This window comes from Lagenorhynchus albirostris, chromosome 18 (assembly GCF_949774975.1).
Source record: "Lagenorhynchus albirostris chromosome 18, mLagAlb1.1, whole genome shotgun sequence".
In the NCBI taxonomy this organism is placed as follows: domain Eukaryota; kingdom Metazoa; phylum Chordata; class Mammalia; order Artiodactyla; family Delphinidae; genus Lagenorhynchus; species Lagenorhynchus albirostris.
In genome coordinates this window covers 76,965,061-76,984,316 of record NC_083112.1, presented here as the reverse complement: position 1 = coordinate 76,984,316, position 19,256 = coordinate 76,965,061, and the positions used below count along the sequence as shown (strand labels likewise).

Genomic DNA, 19,256 nt, shown 5'->3' with positions numbered 1-19,256 from the left:
TTTTCAGAGACACAAATGTAATCTCTGCATTTCACCGGTGTGGAAATTTCAGTTAACTTGTCGTTCTCAGGAGTGGATGCCGGAGCATGTAACTGCATCCATGCTTCACGGTTTAACTAGGAAGGTACATGCTAACACTGCCCACGCTCCCAGAAGCGTGAGGAAGAAGACGACCCGACGGGTTTTTCATTTCTGTGGTCGCCGTGTATCCTAATCTCTCTTCTTTCCATCACCGTGTCGAAGACTGCTTGCTTCGCTGCAGAACTGGAAATGCTTTACTACAAATGGAGGTTCAGTATTTAAGCACACGGAGAAGCAGTAAACACCCAGAGTCCAGATAAGACAATAAAGCAGTTCGCATTATTGAGCCTTCATCGCATTATTGAGCCTTCATCATGCTCAGTCCTGACAGTTTACATGTTCTGCTTCACGCCTACAGTACCCTATGGCCAGCGCTCTCAGAGAAGAGGGGTGACCTCCTGAGACCCATCTGCTTCAGAGAGGCAGTGAGGGCTCAAACCAGGTCTGACGGACCCAGAGGCCCTGCCACCAGGCCCACACAACCCAGGCGCACACACAGGGATGCTACGCTGCCACCTCAGCTCAATCTCAGCAATGCCTGCTTCCCAGCACAGTTTCTAAGCTTTCAACCGAAATACTTAGGAGTAAGCTGAGGTTAAATATTTAAATCACAAGCACAGTGGCGTTTACCCTGATGCGACTAACACAATTTCTTCACTTACGGGTTAAACAATGACTGAACTGCTATTTATGGCTGAACTGCCGTTTTCAGAAGAAACCATAAATATTTTCTAAAACACTTAATACAAACGTGTGCCCTTCTGGGAGCAGAAACAGAGCCTCATCACCCACTCCGTCTGCAGGCCGAGCCCGTGGTCCTCGCCGCAGCCCAGGGTGCCCAGCCCTCCTCCAGGACACAGGTACGGCCTTGTCTTACCAAACAAGCAGGAAGTCAATCTGTCCACTGTTTCACTTGTTTCACCGCTGCTTCGGGGTGAAAAGCTAAAGCTAACGGTCTCCAGCTTCACGTTTTCCTAAGAAATCCAGGCCTCACTGTAAATGCACATTTACTCCTACAGCAAGCGTACTTCTGTCTCACGTGGTCTGGTGTTTACGCGCTGAGGAACGCGATTCCAGCAGCCCGGACAGCCTGCAGCCACATTCCAGAACACTTACCAGCTCCTTCAACCCACTGTCCAAAGGGTATGAGCTGAAGGGGAGACTTCAAAACACATCCTTTTCTATTATAAAAGCACTAAGCAGGATTTCAAAGACTCCCAACCAGTACTTCTCAGGCACTAATTCCGAGGGTAATTAAAATGATCATCTTTGAATAAACGCGTGAATGTTCGCACTGCACTGCACGTAATATCTGACAGAAACGAGCTGCTCCGGGGGGACCCCATGGCGCCACTCCCCGCTCGGGGAAGCAAGTCCCGGAGACGCACCTGTGCTCCGTGAGGACGCTCACTGCAGACGGGTGGTTGGCACAATACGCAAGGTACAAGGTCTTCATCTGCGGCATCAGGTTTAGAAAGCAGCCTCCGACTCTCTGCTGAGCTTCAGGCATCCTGGAGAGGAGAGGCACAAGGGAACCATCCTGAGTGCCACAGACAGTGGTGGACGTGGGAACCATGCGGGAGGAGGGCCTGTGCACCACCCCACAGAAACGACACACACGAGTCCCAGACTGTATGTGCTCTGAACACGAGCCAGCGGGGGGAGAGACCTGCCTTGGAAGCCGCTCTGCCATAAAGCAGCCAACCAAGCCCGTCCTTTTCTCCAGCGTCCAGATGCCAGGACCTGTGCACAAGTCCAGGATTCCTTGGGCAGTGAGAAAAATAATGTCATGAAGCCTTAAATTGTGTGTAAAATAAGGAGAAATATAATGTGGTTACTTGGTCGGTAAGGTTTTCTACTGAAGGAGCATCACGACAGGCAGATGAGAAAATACAACAGCCCTCTTTCCCTTTGGGCAAAGGCTGGAGAGAATCAGTGGTAGGCAGAGAGACAAGCATGCCAATGAAACCTACAGGCAATCATCATCATCATCATCACTGACGTGGGAAAAAGACGCGTCCAGAGCAGGAAAGGCACCTTAATCCTGGGGGAGGACGGGCCAGCTGTCAACAGCATTTCCCTAACGCAGCGGCCTAACCCTGACCGGGCGTGTGCTGCTTCTTGCGAGTTTCACTGCTCAGTTCATTGACTCAGACCTGAAGCCACAGTTAGCTAGCACCTGCACTTTTAGCAGACTCTTCTCCAGTGTGAACTTAGCCCTAAGTGGGTTTTTAATAGCCTTCAGGGATTAGTCACAGTTCCGTGTATCTGCAGGAGAAACAGTCACTGACTCAACAAATTAACTTCAACCATTCATTCAGGCACTGCGAACAGATTAAAAACAGAGAAAGAAATGATCTCTACCTAAAAAGTGACTGCAGTCTTTTAGGGGAATACAAAACAAGTTCAAAAATGAACTGACTATAAGACAGAGATGGTGTCTCAATTTTTCTGAGACGCAAACTGCAGCAGCGCTCAGAGGAGGACAGTACACACCTCCAGGAGAGGGAAAAAGACTGGCGTCCTTTCCAAGTCACCAAGGACCAGGCATCACACGCAGCCAAGCACGCCTTCCTCAAAGACACACTGAGGCTACCTGCTTGCTACCAGGGTCCAGGCACCTAAGACACATCTATCGAGACTATGACACACTGCATTTGAGCAGGCGATGGTCATACTCAGACACAGTGAAACAGGAGGAGGCTGGCTTCTACAACCAGAAATCCAGCAGGGAACCCCGACTGCCCAGCTGAGGGGACTGAAAGCAACGGCAATGATGGGACGTCAGAGTTTGGCCAACAAAAACAGAACACTGCCGGAGACAGGGCACAGGAAGACGAGAGATGCACTATCTACATGATGGAGTTACTGCAACGGCATACACACTGCTCAGTGCTGGGCTACACGCTGTCGTGACGTCACTTCCCACCTGGTCCAACACCACAGCCCCGATGCACTCAAAGGAGAATGTAGTTAAAATCTAGGTCTAGGGACTTTCATTTCTTACATGTCCATGGATGATATACGGACAATGACTTCACTATACAAGGTTTTCTCTCTCTTTTCTTTCCTTCCTTCCTTTTTCTTTCTTTCTTTTGACCTGTTGAGCCTTGGTCCTAGAGTTTTATGACCTCTCTTGGACCAGTTCTGCAGGAATTCACTACACTTGCCCCCCATCAGTTTATAGAGCCCTCATAATCCATCAGCTCGCCAGAAGGCACCAGCAGACAGAGCTCAGAAAGGTTACATGGGCAGTCCTAACACGGAGCCCAGGTCTTGTGCCAACACGCCTCACACGTAACACCGCCTAGAGCACTGAAATAACGGGGCACACAAAACTCACAAAGACCATCAACGTGGAATATGACTTAAGAACTGAAACAGAGGATCTTCACTGTGGTTCTCTCTTGTGCTTCTAGAGGTGGTTTTTAGAGCATGACAACGTGTAGGCAGGGCCCCCAATGGCTGTGGAGGCCACAGGGCTGCTTGTCAGCCGCATCTACCTGCAGCCTCCTGGTGGCCCAACGCCCAGCTCTGACCATGGGTACGGGGTCAGCAGTGGTCTGATAAGTATGGTTTTACCACTGACCTGATGACAGGAGGGATGTTACTAATGGCCTGATAACAGGTGGTTGTTACCAATCAGTGGTCTGATAAGGGGGGTGTTATCAACCGAGGATCTGATAACAGGTGAGGCGTTATCAATGGTCTGATAATAAGAGGCGGGGTGACACAAACAGTCCAGCCAATAGTCTCTGTAGCAAGAGGGGATAGCCAAGGGCCTTTCTCCTTCCCTCGAGTAAAAAGGAATGAATCCCAGGAAAAACCTGAGAAATCAGAACTGCTACACCATTTCCCCCGCAGAGCACATTTATTCCTGCCGGTAATGCCAGTTGGACAGACAGGGGGTTCACAGTCCGGTAACCACCGATTTCCAAGGGGACACGAAGATCAGCACGACGGCACGGCTGCGCGCCAGGTGAGCCTCAGCACGCAGTTCGCAGACAGCATCGAGAGAGGTGTCTACACGAGTGGCCACAAGCGCCCACTCGCAGGAGCCTCAGGGGCCGCCGGCAGCCCCCGGCAAGTCCTCTCCTGCTGAACCCCAAACCCTAAACGTGGACGGCCCTCCTAAGGGTGCCAGAGCCCCGGGAAGGGGCAGCATCTGAGGCTCTGGCGGGAGGAGTCCCTTCCCACCAGCCAGCAGCTCTCTCAGGCTCCCCGCCCCGGGCCATCTGCCCGAGTCCCCGCACACGCCACTGGTCTGCCTCACTTTCTGAATTCCCTAGACTCTTAAGGTTCTAGTGCTGGACATGTGCTTTGAAATCACGTTTCTATGGAAGCTTGCAGTCTCAACAAGTAAGGAAATTATGGCAAGAGCTACTCAGGGGCCTCCCAGGTGACAGCATGGCGGGCCAGGGGCAGAAGGTCAGCTTCTGACGCTGAGTCCACCGTGGAGACTCCGCCACTGAGGTCAGAGGTGATTCCCATGATCGGAATCACCTGGGTCAGTGCGCCATCAACCCCAAATCACCTCCCAATAGGCTCAAGTCCTACGCTCTGCTCTTTACTAAGGACGCGGCCCAGGCAAAACCAGACGTGCGCTCTGCATCCGAGCCAGTCTATTCTACAGAGTCGAATATTATCTCTGGGTCACCCATGCCTGCTATTATTTGGATGGTTCAAAAAAACAACCTTCAAACAAAACGAACTACATCCTCTCGTTCAAATTTGTATTTTGATAATAATCTAAAACAAATACTATTTTACTGTGAAAATGTTACAGTAATGGTCCGTTATAAAAATGAATTTATTTATATCTTAAGATACACTTTATAATTAACTTTTGAACAAAATCAATACACAATGTGTATTTAACCCACAGCAATTACACTAAATGCTTATTTATTAAATACTTTCTTCTACAAGCCGAAGCCCTGCAATACATGAGAACTGACGGGAACTCAGTCTACGATACGCTAAAGAGGAGTCTGCAGTAAACAAGGCGCAACGTGCAGGTGAAGAAACGCGGGGAGAGGGCAGGCTGGGACGGACTGACTGTGTCCACTGGGCTGAAGGAACCAGTGGGGTTTCAGTAAGAGGAACAGCAGGAGGAAGTGGATCCAAACGGAGGGGACAGCAGGCAGGGCGGGGTGGGGGGTCACCTCTCAGCAGCCCTGCTCCCTGCCCCAAGGGTGGCGGGCAGTGACAGAGGCCGGCACAAGGCGGGGAAGGAGCGGGAGAGACGGGCGGGAGCCCCTCGGGGAGGGACCCCGTCAGACTGCCACCGCGCGGGAGCTCATCCCCTAACTTAGCTCTCCCCCCACGAGGCGGCCTGTACAAGCACCTCGAAGGCCAGTCTGTAAAACGCAGCTGCGAAGCAACACATGAGGAACCGGGCGCCACCCGAAGCTCCTGAGCAGAGCTCTGACCAGAGGCTGGTGGAGAAATGGACGCGCAGGGGCCACCTGGAGGTCGAGGCCTGGCCAGGAGTCCGTGCAGGACACAGGGAGGACGAGGCCGGCCTGAGCCAGGGCAGTGTCAGCACAAGGGCAGGGCAGATGCTACCACAAGAAAGAGAACTCCTTTCAGGCCAGAAGAATGCCTGGAAAGAGAATACCAGCTACAAGAGCTCTGGGCGTGGGGTGACCCGTGAGGGAGGGGAACAGAAACAGCAAACGCATGAACGAACGGATGAATGAGCACACAAGTAAGTGATGAGACAGGCTGGGCCGCCCCGACAAGGGCAGCTAGCACAAGCCGCGGGGACCTCGGGGGCACGCTCGACCCTAGAAAACCCAACCGTGGAGACATTCTGTCTAAAGTAACTTTTACAAGAGAGAAGTCAATTTTACTAACAGGAAGGGTTTCTAACTACTCTTTGAAAATCATCCTACAAGGTGCCTGAGGGCGGGGCGGCCCAGCCCTGCCCTGAGGCTCCCCTCCTGCCTCAGGGCTTCAACCGCAGCCCGCTCCCCCCTCCGGTATCTCTCCCCCTCTAGAACCCTAATCCCACATTTGGGCTTGGCTCCCATTCCTGGCACAGAGCTCCTAAAACCCCTGTCATTTCCTGAGTGCCAGGAGCATCTTCTGTTACCCATGCCGCGCCCCTTTAACCACACCGGGGCTTGGGCTGATCCCCCAGACAGCTTCAGGATGGTGGGGGGGCTGCCGGGGGAACCCACCACGTGATTGGAGGGTGGGGACTTCAGCCCACCCCAGACCTCCACGGAGGGTAGAGGGGCCTGAGACTGGGAGGATCGCCAGCGGCCAACGATGTATTTAATCAATCTCGGCTCTGCAACGAGACTGCCGTAAAACCCCCAAACGCCGGGGCCCCGGGGCTTCCGGGCTGCTGGACACATGAAGGTGCTGGGAGGGTGGTCCCCAGGGAGGGCATGGGAGCAACGTGGCCGCCCGCACGGCGGCACGTAAGGCGCGAAGCCATGCGCACCCCAGGCCCTGCTACACACCGTGCTCTCTCCCTCTTCAGGGTTCTTCAGCCCTGCTTCCCCGACCCCGCTGGCCCCAAGCCAAAGAATCACCACTCAGGGGAAGCCTTTCTTCTTTCTCTGAATAGTCAGTAGATCCCTCCTGTGAAAATAGTCTAAAACACAGCTTTTACTATAGAAGTTGATATACCCCAAGGATTCAAAATAACCTAGTTTCCAGAGACTTCCCAGGCGCAGTCAGTGGTTAAGACTTTGCCTTCCAATGCAGGGGGTGCAGGTTCAATCCCTGGTCAGGGAGCTAAGATCCCACATGCCTCGCGGCCAAAAAAAAAACCAAAAAAACAAAAACAACATAAAACAGAAGCAATATTGTAACAAATTCAATCAAGACATTAAAAATGGTCCACATCAAAAAACTAAATAAATAAAATAACCTAGTTTCCACCTTTAGAAATGTGAATTCTAAAATTATGCTAAACCTGATCCTTTAAATGCCATTTATATCAATCTGAATTTTGCAACTTTTAGCATCTTACTTACTTGGTACATTCTTCTAAAGACTGTACAAGCATTTGCTGGAAAGAACATATTTCTTCTAGATTTCCCATTAAATATGAAGTGTTTGCTGAACTTAACCTAGAGCCGAGAAAACAACAGGAGAAATAAGTGAGCAGTTTTACTTACATTCCTCTCCTCTCCCAGCCCAGCACCCTATTAAAAGTCTAATAAACAAAGTGCTCATGTCTGTAGGAAACTGCTGCTCATTCTGTTCCAGTAGCTCAGCCTCTGTTCTCTGAAAATACGAAGGAACAGCCAAGGTGACGACTCTTTCACACTTGGCACAATTATCTAACTTACTTCTCAGTGGTCTGCAGTGGCCGCAGATAGGTTGAAAGCACAGTCTGAAGTTCTTTAGAATATTCATTTTCTGTTTCCAAAATGTTCTGTAGCACCTACAACAAATGATGAATAAATATTATTTGACATTAAGATGTCTAAGCATTGGCAAGTTCATCACCTTGTTCAATTCACATTGTTGCTTCTATGTAATACTAACTTGTTTAATATCATCAGTCACTCCCTGTGATTAACTACTAAATCCATGTAATGAACTGTTACCAAGGCTACACAACTGACTTCATCTCACCGCCAAGCACATTTGACACAGGTATACCTAGAATGAGGCCAGAATGAATTCATCATCAGATAAGTAATGCAGAGTCCGTTCAGAAAAAAAGAAGGACCCACTGATACTCGCAACAGTGTGGATGCGTGGATGACTCTCTACAACACTGTGTTGTGCAAAAGAAGCCATTCACAACAAGGACATTCCACACAGTCCATCTACGGTAAGTCCAAGCACAGGCAAAACTAACCTATGATGGCAGAAATCAAAAGGCGGGGGTGGGAGGAGGTGACAAAGGGGAAAGGGGCATGAGATAAGTTTCTGGAGTAATGGACAAGTTCTACATCATGGTTTGGGTAGCTGTGACACAGATACATATACCTATCAAAGCTCACTGACCTGTATTCTTAAAATCTATGCATTTTGACATATGGAAAGTCTATCAACTAAAAAAAACATGAAGTTTACCCTTTATACGGCGTCTAGTAAATCTCAGTCCATTTCTGGGAACCTCAGACTTTCATTAGAGAAGATGATCAACTCAGATCATCCTATAAACATTAAAAATTAAAGGTCTACCAGTGTAAAGCAACCTTTATATAGCCACTATTGTATTTAAAGATAAGAGGATAATTATAAATCAACCTTAATATAAAAATGTTTCCTGATACCCTACAGCAAATATAGCCAAAATCAGTTAACAACTCTTAAAAACATAAACACAAGTACAAAACAGCTGAACTAAAACACGTGCCCCTTTCCATCAGCAATCCCCGAAAGCAACTCTCCTCCCTGGACAGAGCGGGACGGCTCCGGGTCTGCAGGTGGAGTCTGATGGAGCCCAGGTGCCAAGGTGGCCTTCTACTAACTCCCGACGCACGCTACACTCTGGGCAGGGAGCAAGGTGCCCGACCCATAGTATCTCCAATCCTCGCAAAAACCTTCCTTTTACAGAGGAAAAGAGTAAAAGCAGAGAGAGGTTAAGTAACTTATCCAGAGCCAGAATGTGAGCCTTCAGCTGACCCTGCACTGCCCCACGCTGCCTTCTCCAGCCACAGGCTAAGGGCTGCAGTGGAAGCAAGTAAGATCCCTTCCTCAGCTATGGTTTCCATCCCGCTCTGTTAGCGAGCCAGCATCTTCCTCAGTCAGAAAATCATACTATGTGTATTTTCTGAGGACCTACTGCATGCGCTAAAATGTGCTGTCCGTCTTCCAAAACTGACACATCATCCTAAATTAATCCTGCAAAAGAAATTATACAGAATAAAGGTATCAAACACGCTCGGTTTTCTCCCACGATTTCTGATAATCAAAATGCATGTCTAAACGTTTAAGAAAAAAGTAATCATTAAGCTAGATTTAGATTTCAACACTAATACAAGCAACACGGATTATTATGCTGCTCACTGCTGTCTTCTGCATTCTCGAGGAGAGCACAGTCATTCATGAGTAAATGCAACCCTGATTAGATAACTCGCATACTACACTATGGAAGATGAAGAGAATCAGGCTCTTTCACTGACTCTCAGCTCTGGTTTCACCCCTGAATGGACCTATTCACAGATGCCTGGTGGAGCGGGCGGAGGAGGAGGGGTTTCTCCAGGAGACCCTCCCTTTGCAGGGAAATGTGGGTGCTGATCTTACAGTTACAACGCCTCCCCTCAAAGAAATACTCAGTGGACCCAAGGGTCCAAAGACTGGAGAACAGAGAGAACAGTGTGGCCCTGCCACTGCATGCCCACAGCATACACTTTAATCCACGTTGTATCCTGCAAAATGACGTGACGCAAACAAGCAAGCGTAATGAGTCCCTGAGCTAAAACGATTAAAGTTAAATCTGTCACAGGTGTGCGAGACAAAAAGCCCTTTCTGGATGTGAAAGTGAACACTAAACTATGATTTCACGTCTCAGTTACAACTGTTAGGAACTGTTAGCAGCACTGCTTAGGACGTGCTCGGAAACCTCTACACCTGTTTTCTAAAACAGAAAAACAGCTCCTGTGCGAGGGAAGAGGAGAATCCCTGCGTGGCAACATCAGGCGCACGGGCACGAGGAGAAGAAGAAAACGGCATTTCTTCCATCGCAGCATGAAGCAGAGCAAGCAGATACAAAAGCTTCCCAGAGAATGTACCAGAAGCAATGCCAAAGAAAAGACTGCAGCGATTGTGACAGTTAAGTTGGTAAATTTCAACTACTAGTTGTAAACATGATCTCCAAATAAGTGCTCAAGTCAAGCTCTATAGTAATCCCACCCAAACCATCCAAGTTACACTTAGCTTCTCACAAACACACGACCAAGACTTGCTAAGTGAGGCATGCTGGCGCCGACCGTCCACGCTGCCAGGAGGCCACACGTCCCTCCCCGAGGTCGGCGGCACGCCTGTGTGCTCCGGCCATCACCTGTCTCCCCCTTCTTGACTTCTGCACACTCTGGCTGCTGCAGGACCCCATGAGACCTCACAGCCCGGCTGCCACAGCTCCATCACACAAAGGCTGGTCCAGAGAACACGAGCAGCTTTCACAGGAAGAGCAGCCTTTACTCGGCACCGTGAGGAACAGCCGGGCTGAGCCCAGCCGACACAAGCTCTCCCCGAGGCGGGAGGCGTGGAGAGCCCAGTCGGGTCAAACAATGGTGCCACACAGGAGGACGACATTGGGCAAGCCACACAGACAATCCCTGAACTGTCAGCCGTTACAGCAAAGCAAAACAAAGGACCAACTCATTACCCTGCAGACCACAGAAACTCACTTCATTATTGCCGGCGAAGGAGCGTAGAGCAGCGCCCATTTTACAAATGAGTCACAACTTCCACTGCAAATTTTGGTAGCTGCCGTATGTTCTATTTTATGTGTCATTGATAGTCCTTTAAAAATAAATAACTGGGCTTCCCTGGTGGCGCAGTGGTTGAGAGTCCGCCTGCCGATGCGGGGGACACGGGTTCGTGCCCGGTCCGGGAAGATCCCACATGCCGCGGAGCGGCTGGGCCCGTGAGCCATGGCCGCTGAGCCTGTGCGTCCGGAGCCTGTGCTCCGCAGCGGGAGAGGCCACAACAGTGAGAGGCCCGCGTACCACAAAAAAATAAATAAATAAATAAATAACTGATTTACGTGTGAGAAATAAACAGTAACATTAAGTCATCTGATCCAGATACAATAAAAGATTATCATCGCAAACTAAAACCCAATTTCAAAACCATGAGCCTGGTTCAGAAACACAGTAGGAAACACTCAAGAATGGCACAGCTATTCTTACCCCTCTCCCACCCACCGAACTAGCCCCATGAACCACAAGGAAAAATAACCATCGCACGTTTCCTTTCAGCCTGGTCTATTTAAACTGTATTTTAGGGGTTAAAGTTTCAAAAAGTAAGAGAGGACTTGAGCGGCTCATAGCTACCCGCCGCGAGGGAAAGGAGAGGAAGGAAGGCCAGGCAGGGCAGGAAGCTGTGCCTGCAGCCGTGCCCACCCGCAGAGCCAGAGGCCTGAGGACAGGGCTGCAGCCCACTCCCCACCCCCACTGGCAGCTACTGATGTAACGCAGCGTGCTGATTTCTGCGTGCTCTTAGCACTTCACGACATTAACTTGCAGAAAGAGTCTGGGGGGCGGGGCACGCAAAATGTGTATGTTACTGTGCCTTTTAGAAGGAGTTACGTTATTTCAGTATTTCTAAACTTGGGAATTCATGCGGTCTTGGGATGTATTTCTTCCAAATGCTGAAGGTTTACTACGCAAGAGCTCCAGCAGAAGCTGCAGGGCCGCTCTGGTCTGTGCCGGCCAGGGGCTGGCCCTGGGAGCCAGCAGACCCGGGCGTGAGTCCCAGCTCTGCCATGTCTTCACCAAAGGGCTCTTACTGGTCTGTGACAGATACTCAGAGTCCACTCCCTGACTTCAGGTAGGAGGCATCTTACAAACCTCCTCGGACTCTGCCTTCCAGCCCAAACCCGCGAAAGTCCTACTTGGAGCTCCGTCACGTGACTCCATTCTTCAGGACGTGACTAGTTCACAAGACGGCCTTTCCCACGACTGAACAGCTCAACTCTTTCTTCATTCACAGGCCAAGCCTCAGCTGCTACTCTACCCAGCTCCTGCTACCAGCGGGAAATCTCCATCTATATAAAACAAGGAAATTACATAAAAACAGTGGGAGCAGAATTTGTCACAGACGCCAGCAGGCCCCTCGCCGTCGGTATGAATGTGGGTGGGATACAGGAGAGGAGGGCGCAGCTCCTCAGAGAGCGCAGGGAGCTGAGCTGCCCTGTCCCGGGTGAGAGCCATAATGGGCCTGAGCCTCGTACAGGCCCCAGGCGGAGACACCAGACGTCAGGACTGAGAAGCAGTCTTGGCTAAGGTGGGCGAGGTAAAGGGACCATAAAGGATAAAAGAAGCCAAAGCAGTGCTTGAGGTCAGTGTGGCTCGAGGCCAACCTCCGGCCACCAGGCAGAGGCTCCAGGCAACTCCAGGAGCCAAGGGGACGGACGGGCACAGATTCGCTCTGGAGCGCCTGAAAGGTCCGTGGAGGTTTCCTACAGCATTTTATGCAAGATGCACGTCTATTCTGAACATTTATTCAAACCATTGATTGCTACCTATTATACTTGCAATCTTTCAAAGACAAAGCTACCTTGCCTTTTCATTGTACTCCGGGGAGTAGAAGCAAACCATGCCTCATTTGCTGTCCACAGATAAGGAGCACTGATGTAACCCTGGAAAATAAAGCCCCAGTGCATCACAGGACACGGAAGGCCATAAGGACCCATATCTTCCCAGATGGACATATTTAAGAAACCTCGTTCTCTACCGGTGACATCCCCTAAAAGGGGTGTCAAAAGACCGTTCACTCCCTCTGGGGGTGGCATCTAGCTTCTAGAAGAGAAGGACTTTCTCTGATCTCCACCAGGAAAGGCGTCTGCTACCAGGCCGTAGGTGCAGTCAACTCCTTTCACTGTCAAACCCATCAAGCTCGGGCAGGTGACAAACATGTTCCCTTTCACTGTATGATCCTGTCGCCCTTGACTCCAGCCCTCCCAGGTAATTAATCCTCAAATGGGATGCTTGTTGGCAAATGGGCCTGATGCCCCCAGTGCTTCTAAACGCTCTTCCTAACAACCGTGAAAACCTCTTAAGGGCCAGCATTTCACCAGGCACCTTAAGGCCCACTGCTAATCCTCGCAACAACACTACAAGGCCAAGGCCAGCATTTCCAACGTCCTTTTACAAACACATGACTGCGTGAGCAGCTGGGGGGCTTCTGCCAGGCCAGCCCCCCAAGAGGACGCCCAAACACTACACACAAAGCCGGAGCACCCCTCCCCCCAGAACCTAAACAAGGGCTCTCCGGACCATTCACTGACCTAAGCCTGAAGACAGACTGACCTCAAACACCTTCACATGAGAAAACAAAGTTAACAGTGCTGGCTGGCTTTGTCACAAAAACTAATCAACTCTTTACTTAAAGCAAAGCTATGGGTTTTTTCTTCCATCATGACTCTCCGCGTCTGAGGCCCGGACTCCCCCACCTGAGGTCTCTAACGCCCTGCTGACATTTCCAGCACAGTCTGGGCTCTGGTGCCAAAGTAATCCTCCAAACACCTCTATTACTTGCATCATCAAGTAATGGGATTCTGCCACACTGTCTGGCACCCTTCCTTCTACTTGCAGGGACAACGTTTTTACATAATTACATCACATTATCTAGGTAATTTTATGTTCTGCTTACTGCACCTAAAATGAATATTTGACATTTTTTAAAGCTTCATGTGCATTTTTAAGAATTATAAATGGATGTACTGCTGGTGTCTTAACCATTCTTGTACTGCTACATATTTAGGTTGCTTGCAACTTATTGTTGTAACAAAGCACCCTATGAAAACACCCTTGAACAAGCGTCTCTGAATACCTTTCAGGTGATTTTTCTGGGGTGGATTTCAAGAAGCAGAATTACCACATTAAAGGGCTTGAGTGTTTTTAGAATTCCATGAACAGCTGCCATATTACTTTTGAGAACAGTTCCTGGTTCTGCACGTGAGGAACGTGGAAGTCGTCACTCCACCCTAACAACAAGTAAAAAGCTGAACAGACTGAAAATCGACAACTCTTCTCGAGTCCATAAGGGGAGGGGACACAAGGCTACTGCCCCCAAGATGTCGCACTGCCTGGAGCAGAGACGCTGGGGTGGGAAGACCTGGGCTGTAGTTGATGACGTGCTAGAGGCTCAGTGCAGACCAGCCTGAGCTATAAACCCTGGGGGGACACAGTCACGGGGGACCCGTACCCCCAGTATCAGGAAATTTACCTCTAGGAGCTCAACCAGGTACCCAAAGTAAATATCAGAGAAAAGTCGACAATCTGGATGATTCCAACTCTAAGGCAGTAAGAAGATTAGTGGTTGCCAGGGGTAGGGGTTAGGGTGGGGAGGAAAGAAGCCACAAAGCACAGAGGATTTTTAGGGCAGTGACATACTTGACATTGTAATGATGAATACACGCGTGTACAGAGAGTGAACGTTAAAGTAAACTGGGGAGTCTGGATGAGTGTGTGTGTCAGTGCAGGTCCATCCTCGGTGAACAATGTCCCATCTGGTGAGTGATGCTGGTAATGAGGCGTGTGTGTGTGTGTGTGTGTGTGTGTGTGTGTGTGTGTGTGTGTGTGTGTGTGTGTGTGTGTGTGTGTGTGTGTGTGTGGCGGGGTGGGAGGAAGAGGGTACGTGGGTAGTCTAGCTCCCTCTCAAGTCTACCGTCAATTTAAAACTGCCCTAAAATAATAAAAGTCCTGTTTAACAAAGTGTCCAAAGAACTAAAGAAAACTATGCTTAAAGAATTTTTTAAAGTATAAGAACAATGACTCAAATACAGTCTGTACTGAACTATAAAAATAATCAAATGGAAATTACGAATTGAAAGGTAGGCGCTCAAGATCAGATTTGAGCTAGCAAAAGCAATAATTAGCAAACACAGAAAACTCCCTAGAACAGAAGGGAAGAATGAAGAAAAATGAACAGCACCTCAGAGACCTGCAGAAGGCCAGCATGTCTGCCAACAGTGCACGGGGCGGGGGGCGTGGTCCCGGAAGGGGAGGAGAGGTGACGAACAGCCATAAGTCACTAGGAGCCATTTCCTGCTCCCCAATCTTGACCATCACATGATGGCGGAGCTTCCTCACGGCCTCTTGACCTCCACGTGTTTGGGCCTACACCTAGAATGCTCTCCCGTGCTCCCCACTGACCCCAAGTGGAGACCTAAATCTTTCACAGATCATCAGCCCACACTGGTCTCACCTCCTAGAAAGTGTTCTTATCTCTCAGTGGCGTTAAAGATATCTGTACTTCTGCAGTTTTCTGTGAAAACAAAACTACACAGGGAAGTGCGAAAAGTTTAACACATTATCTATTCTATTTGTTCTGTGTGTCATACTGTGCCCCTCATTTTACTTTTCTGTATAATTTATAAATATGGAATTCAGGAAAGCTGAAACTGACTCCTGGCTTCGTCACTAACCAGTTCTGTTCACTGCAAAGTGAGAGTGCTATATGCCGAAAGATGGTTCCCACGAGCTCTATACGTCGATGTCCGTCACGACCGCAATTTTAACATGCGCTGTTCACTCATAGAGCTTTATGTAAACAACCGTTTGGATGTGATTCTGAAGCCAAGGCGTTTCCCCATCATCCAGAATGAAAGAGTTGGCTGACTCCAAGACAACAGCACATGTGACACAAAGGCTCTTCTCCCTGTGTAAGCGCAGTAAAAGAAGGAAATCTAAAGCAGCACTGGTTACGTTTCAGTCCAGAGAGGACTGCACGACACACAGTGCCGAAGAAAACAACCCACCAGGGTTTCCAGGAAAGCACGGCTACCTACTTTTACAAAACACCCAGTGGAAGCAGGGTCCCCGGAGGCCAGCGCAGTGCTGCCGGCACCAGCTCACACGGCACCGGCTGCTTTCCTCTGATACAGTTATCTGGACGCACACCAGTGAAGAGGAGGCTCTCCCACTGTGGCACGTCACTGTGGATGAGGAGTGCGCTGCTCGCTGCAGCCTCCCCCGGAAAAGAAAGCAACGCCTCACCTGAGAACGTGCACGAAGAAAAGGCAGCTCCGTAAGCTGAAAGTTTTCCCCCTAACAAACGCTGAAGCGGCACAGGACCCCACACATAACACATTCCACGCACTGAAGAGCAAACATGTGGGCAGAGCCACGTCCCAGGAACAAACCCCGAAGAGACAAAGATTCGAAGGAGGAGGGTTTGGAGAGCAGAGCTCGGCCAGGAAAGGCAGGCGCCCTGAGCCCTCGGGACGCAGGTGTGCTCTGCCAGCGGGGGTCGGAGTCCAGATGAGGCCAGCGAAGAGCGCTAACGAGAACGGGGACAGACCAGCGAGACGGTGGAGAGATTCAAGGGAAGGAGGTGACCAACACGAGGAGAGGGGAGGCCACGGGCCACCAGGGGTGCGCTCAGCGGCCTGGCGCACGGAGACCGGACAGCAGAAGAGGTACAGAAGTGAAGTCCTGCAAAGAGGAGGCCACGGATCGGGGGCAGGTGGTGAGAGGAAACACCGACGGGGAGGGTTTCCTGCCGTTCTCTTCACCGCTGCGTAAGCAACGCCTTTAGCAGGGCCTGGCAGAGCGAGCCCCTGACAAATCCTTAAGAAATGAACGAGGGCCCCCAAGGCCAACTTGCGCTGCAAGATTTGGGGGCAAATGCGTAGAAGAGAGCTGAGCGCGCAGCCCCAGGTCACTGGTTCAGGTCTGCACGACTCTGCACCATCTCTTCATAAAAGCACCGGAGACGGAACGCTCGTGATGAAAGGGCTGCTGCCAGGAAAGGCTCAGCAGGCGCTACTTTACTTCAGATCCTCAAAGGTCTCGTGGCGCAGATTTACATCTCCAATCGAGAAAGTAAAGAAGACTGGGAGTGGGGAAGAAATAACTAAGTAAGTGCACGCTTCCCACAGAATTCAAAACATAGCTGTGTTTAGAAAGTTCACCCTGCTGGCTTATCACACCAGGTAGATACACACCGGCAATGTAACATCTACCCAAACCTAGACTATCATTTCCCATTTCCAGCAGATGGAACGGTTCAGGAAAAAGGAGGTTTGGATTAGATATTAGATTTAATGCCACAGGTACTTTTTAAGCTCACAAACTGCTCAAGTTTCAAAATGCAGCAAATTTTAGGATTCTGAAACCCTTGCCTTCACTATGTACAACGTCTAGACACTCTCCTCGAATTTCATGCTATTTGATATATATACACATATCAATCCCAGAAAAGACTACGTTAACATACAAAATGAACTAGAAACTGTATTGATCTGGAAAACTGACCGTCTACTCCCAATGGAGTATATGGCCTCTGACGTATAATGGCCTCTGACGCACATAAAACCTGTAAATCACATTACGCACCTTTTAGAATCCCAGCGTTGAAGAGCTGTAACCGCATGGGGAAATAATCACAACACCCTGTTACGCAATAAGAACAGGGTACTATTCCACACATTCATACAAAACTATAAGAGTATTATAGAAATACGTAGAGGTCAGAAGGAAACAGAGCAGAATAGTAACGGTGGTTGTATCTGTGTGGCGGACGATACGTGATTTTTATATCCTTCCTCCCTCTCTAGGCAGTTTACCTACATTCTACACTGCTCAGTTTTAGAGACATTCAAAAAAACAAGTTATTCTTCAAAACTATTTTGCGATTACTCACCACGTTGTAATAGCTTTTGTTAATGGCAGTTGTATCAAATCCTTTGGGAGGGCTCTTCAAGGCTCCAGATTTGGGTGACACGGGCTTTTCTGAAATAAAGACGTAGGGCAGGTTTACGGCTCCACCCTAGAGAGGACCACGCGCGGCAGCCCCGCACGACCCCAGCTTCTGGGCCCAAATGAGCCCCCAGTCCAACGGGCGGCGGGACAGAAGCCCATGCAGCCAGCAGGCCCCCAGCCCCATCTCCACCACACGGTCGGCTCCCTGAGCTCAGAGGCCCCCACAGCCGTGCCTCCAGCCCGTCCTCCCAGCCCAGGCTGAAAATCTGACAGATTATGCACCACTGCTGTCAACAAACAAAAAAGAACTAATCTATACGCTACACATGCAGCTCAGGCGTGCAGTACGGGTGAATTACTAGGCCCAGAGCATCAGAGACAACGTTGGCAGACACGTAACAATATTAACACATCAAGACCCACAGGCTGGACTGTATTTGGAGGGATCCAGGTTCACTCAGGATGCAGAAGTCCCTCTAAACAAGGGCAACAGACAAGGAAGGAAAGCCACCCCACACAGGGCAACAAGGAAAAACCTCACTGCCTTCGGAGCCGCCACACCAGGGACGACAAGGAAAGCGGTCACGGCTACTGCAAGGATTCAAAGACTGAACATCACATGGCTTTCATCCAATTCAAGAGAGATTTATTCAGAATAGGTACTGAAGAAGCGCTTGCCAACTGATTCCTTGGCACTCTGTGTGTGTGTGTGTGTGTGTGTGTGTGTGTGTGTGTGTGTGTGTGTGTGTGTGTGTGTGTATGTGTGTGTGCCACTGAGGTTCTGTGGGGCGGGTGTGTCTGTCACTGAGGTTCCGCGGGGTGCGTCTATCACTGGTTCTCCAAGGCTACATCAGAGTGGGGCTGGTGGGGAGGAAAGGAGAAACTGTGATGAGCACGGCCTGGGGGCCTCGGTCTGTACAACCCCCTTCCTCCCTTGCCCCCTCTGCAGGGTCCTGCTGTACAGACGGCTGCCGGGGCCCCTCCGGCGTGTTAGGTAGAAGGATGCTGAACACACCTGTCCAGAATCTCTCTCTTTAGGCAGCATTTCCCTCCCACCCCACACACTCCTGAGCTCCGGGCCCCTAATTCCAACTGCTCAATAGCTCCATTATCTTCTCAGCAACAGAAACCCCAAAAATGCCCAAAGCAAAACGCACTGTCTCTAGCTGTGGGTCCCGCTCCTCCTACGGAGCTGTTTACCTAAATCTTCTTTCAATGCCTCACTGTAAGGGCTTTCCAAACAGCTGAAAATAACGAGCAAAACAGAAGGTGTTATTCCTAGTTGAAAGAATTCTCTCTGCCCATGGGATGGAAGCAGAACTCCACAGAAAATAAACTACTTCTAAACCATGAGAAATACAAGGAGGAAAACCAATCTAGTCTAGCTAATACACTTTGCTTCCCAATCTTGTATCTGCAGCTAAGCATTTAACTGTGGAAGAAAAAACTACAACATTTCCATCCGAAGAAAAAAATGCCTTTTCATCTTTAAAATCTGCAGTTTGGGGGAAGCATATGCGACGACAGTAAAGGGAGGTGGCTGAAGCCTCAATCACCGCCCCGGGGACCATACACAGCACGTGGAGGAAGACACACAGCAACACGGGTGCAGCAAGGTTAATTCACGAGAATGACCTGAATCTGCTTTAGATTTTTTAAACGCAAATAACTTGCCAACTGCCTCATTCTACTTAAACTTAAGACATACCTCACAACATCACGGTTAATAAAATTCAGTCGATTTACTATGAGAACTACAAGGAAGAAGCTTTTTCAAAAGCAAGCTTCAATCTACTAATATTCTATAAAAATAAGGGACAGGCA

At 49.6% G+C, this 19,256-nt stretch overlaps 1 protein-coding gene across 6 annotated transcripts in view; it reads right to left on the bottom strand.

The window, feature by feature from the left end:
- Positions 1-19,256, bottom strand: part of ARHGEF7 (Rho guanine nucleotide exchange factor 7) — a 126,007-nt gene that overhangs the window by 33,352 nt on the left and 73,399 nt on the right. For 5 of the 6 annotated variants that reach the window (XR_009536726.1, XM_060128989.1, XM_060128986.1 and 2 more), the window contains 4 exons: positions 17,374-17,462; positions 7,392-7,486; positions 7,074-7,169; positions 1,470-1,592 (listed from right to left, as the gene is read on the bottom strand). Coding sequence is in view for 5 of the 6 variants with exons in the window: in XM_060128989.1 (XP_059984972.1) it covers positions 1,470-1,592; positions 7,074-7,169; positions 7,392-7,486; positions 17,374-17,462 (403 nt within the window). In the remaining variant the exon portion in view is untranslated. Of the gene's footprint in view, positions 1-1,469; positions 1,626-7,047; positions 7,170-7,391; positions 7,487-17,373; positions 17,463-19,256 lie in introns of those variants that run through there. The other variant, XM_060128990.1, reaches the window with a different exon arrangement.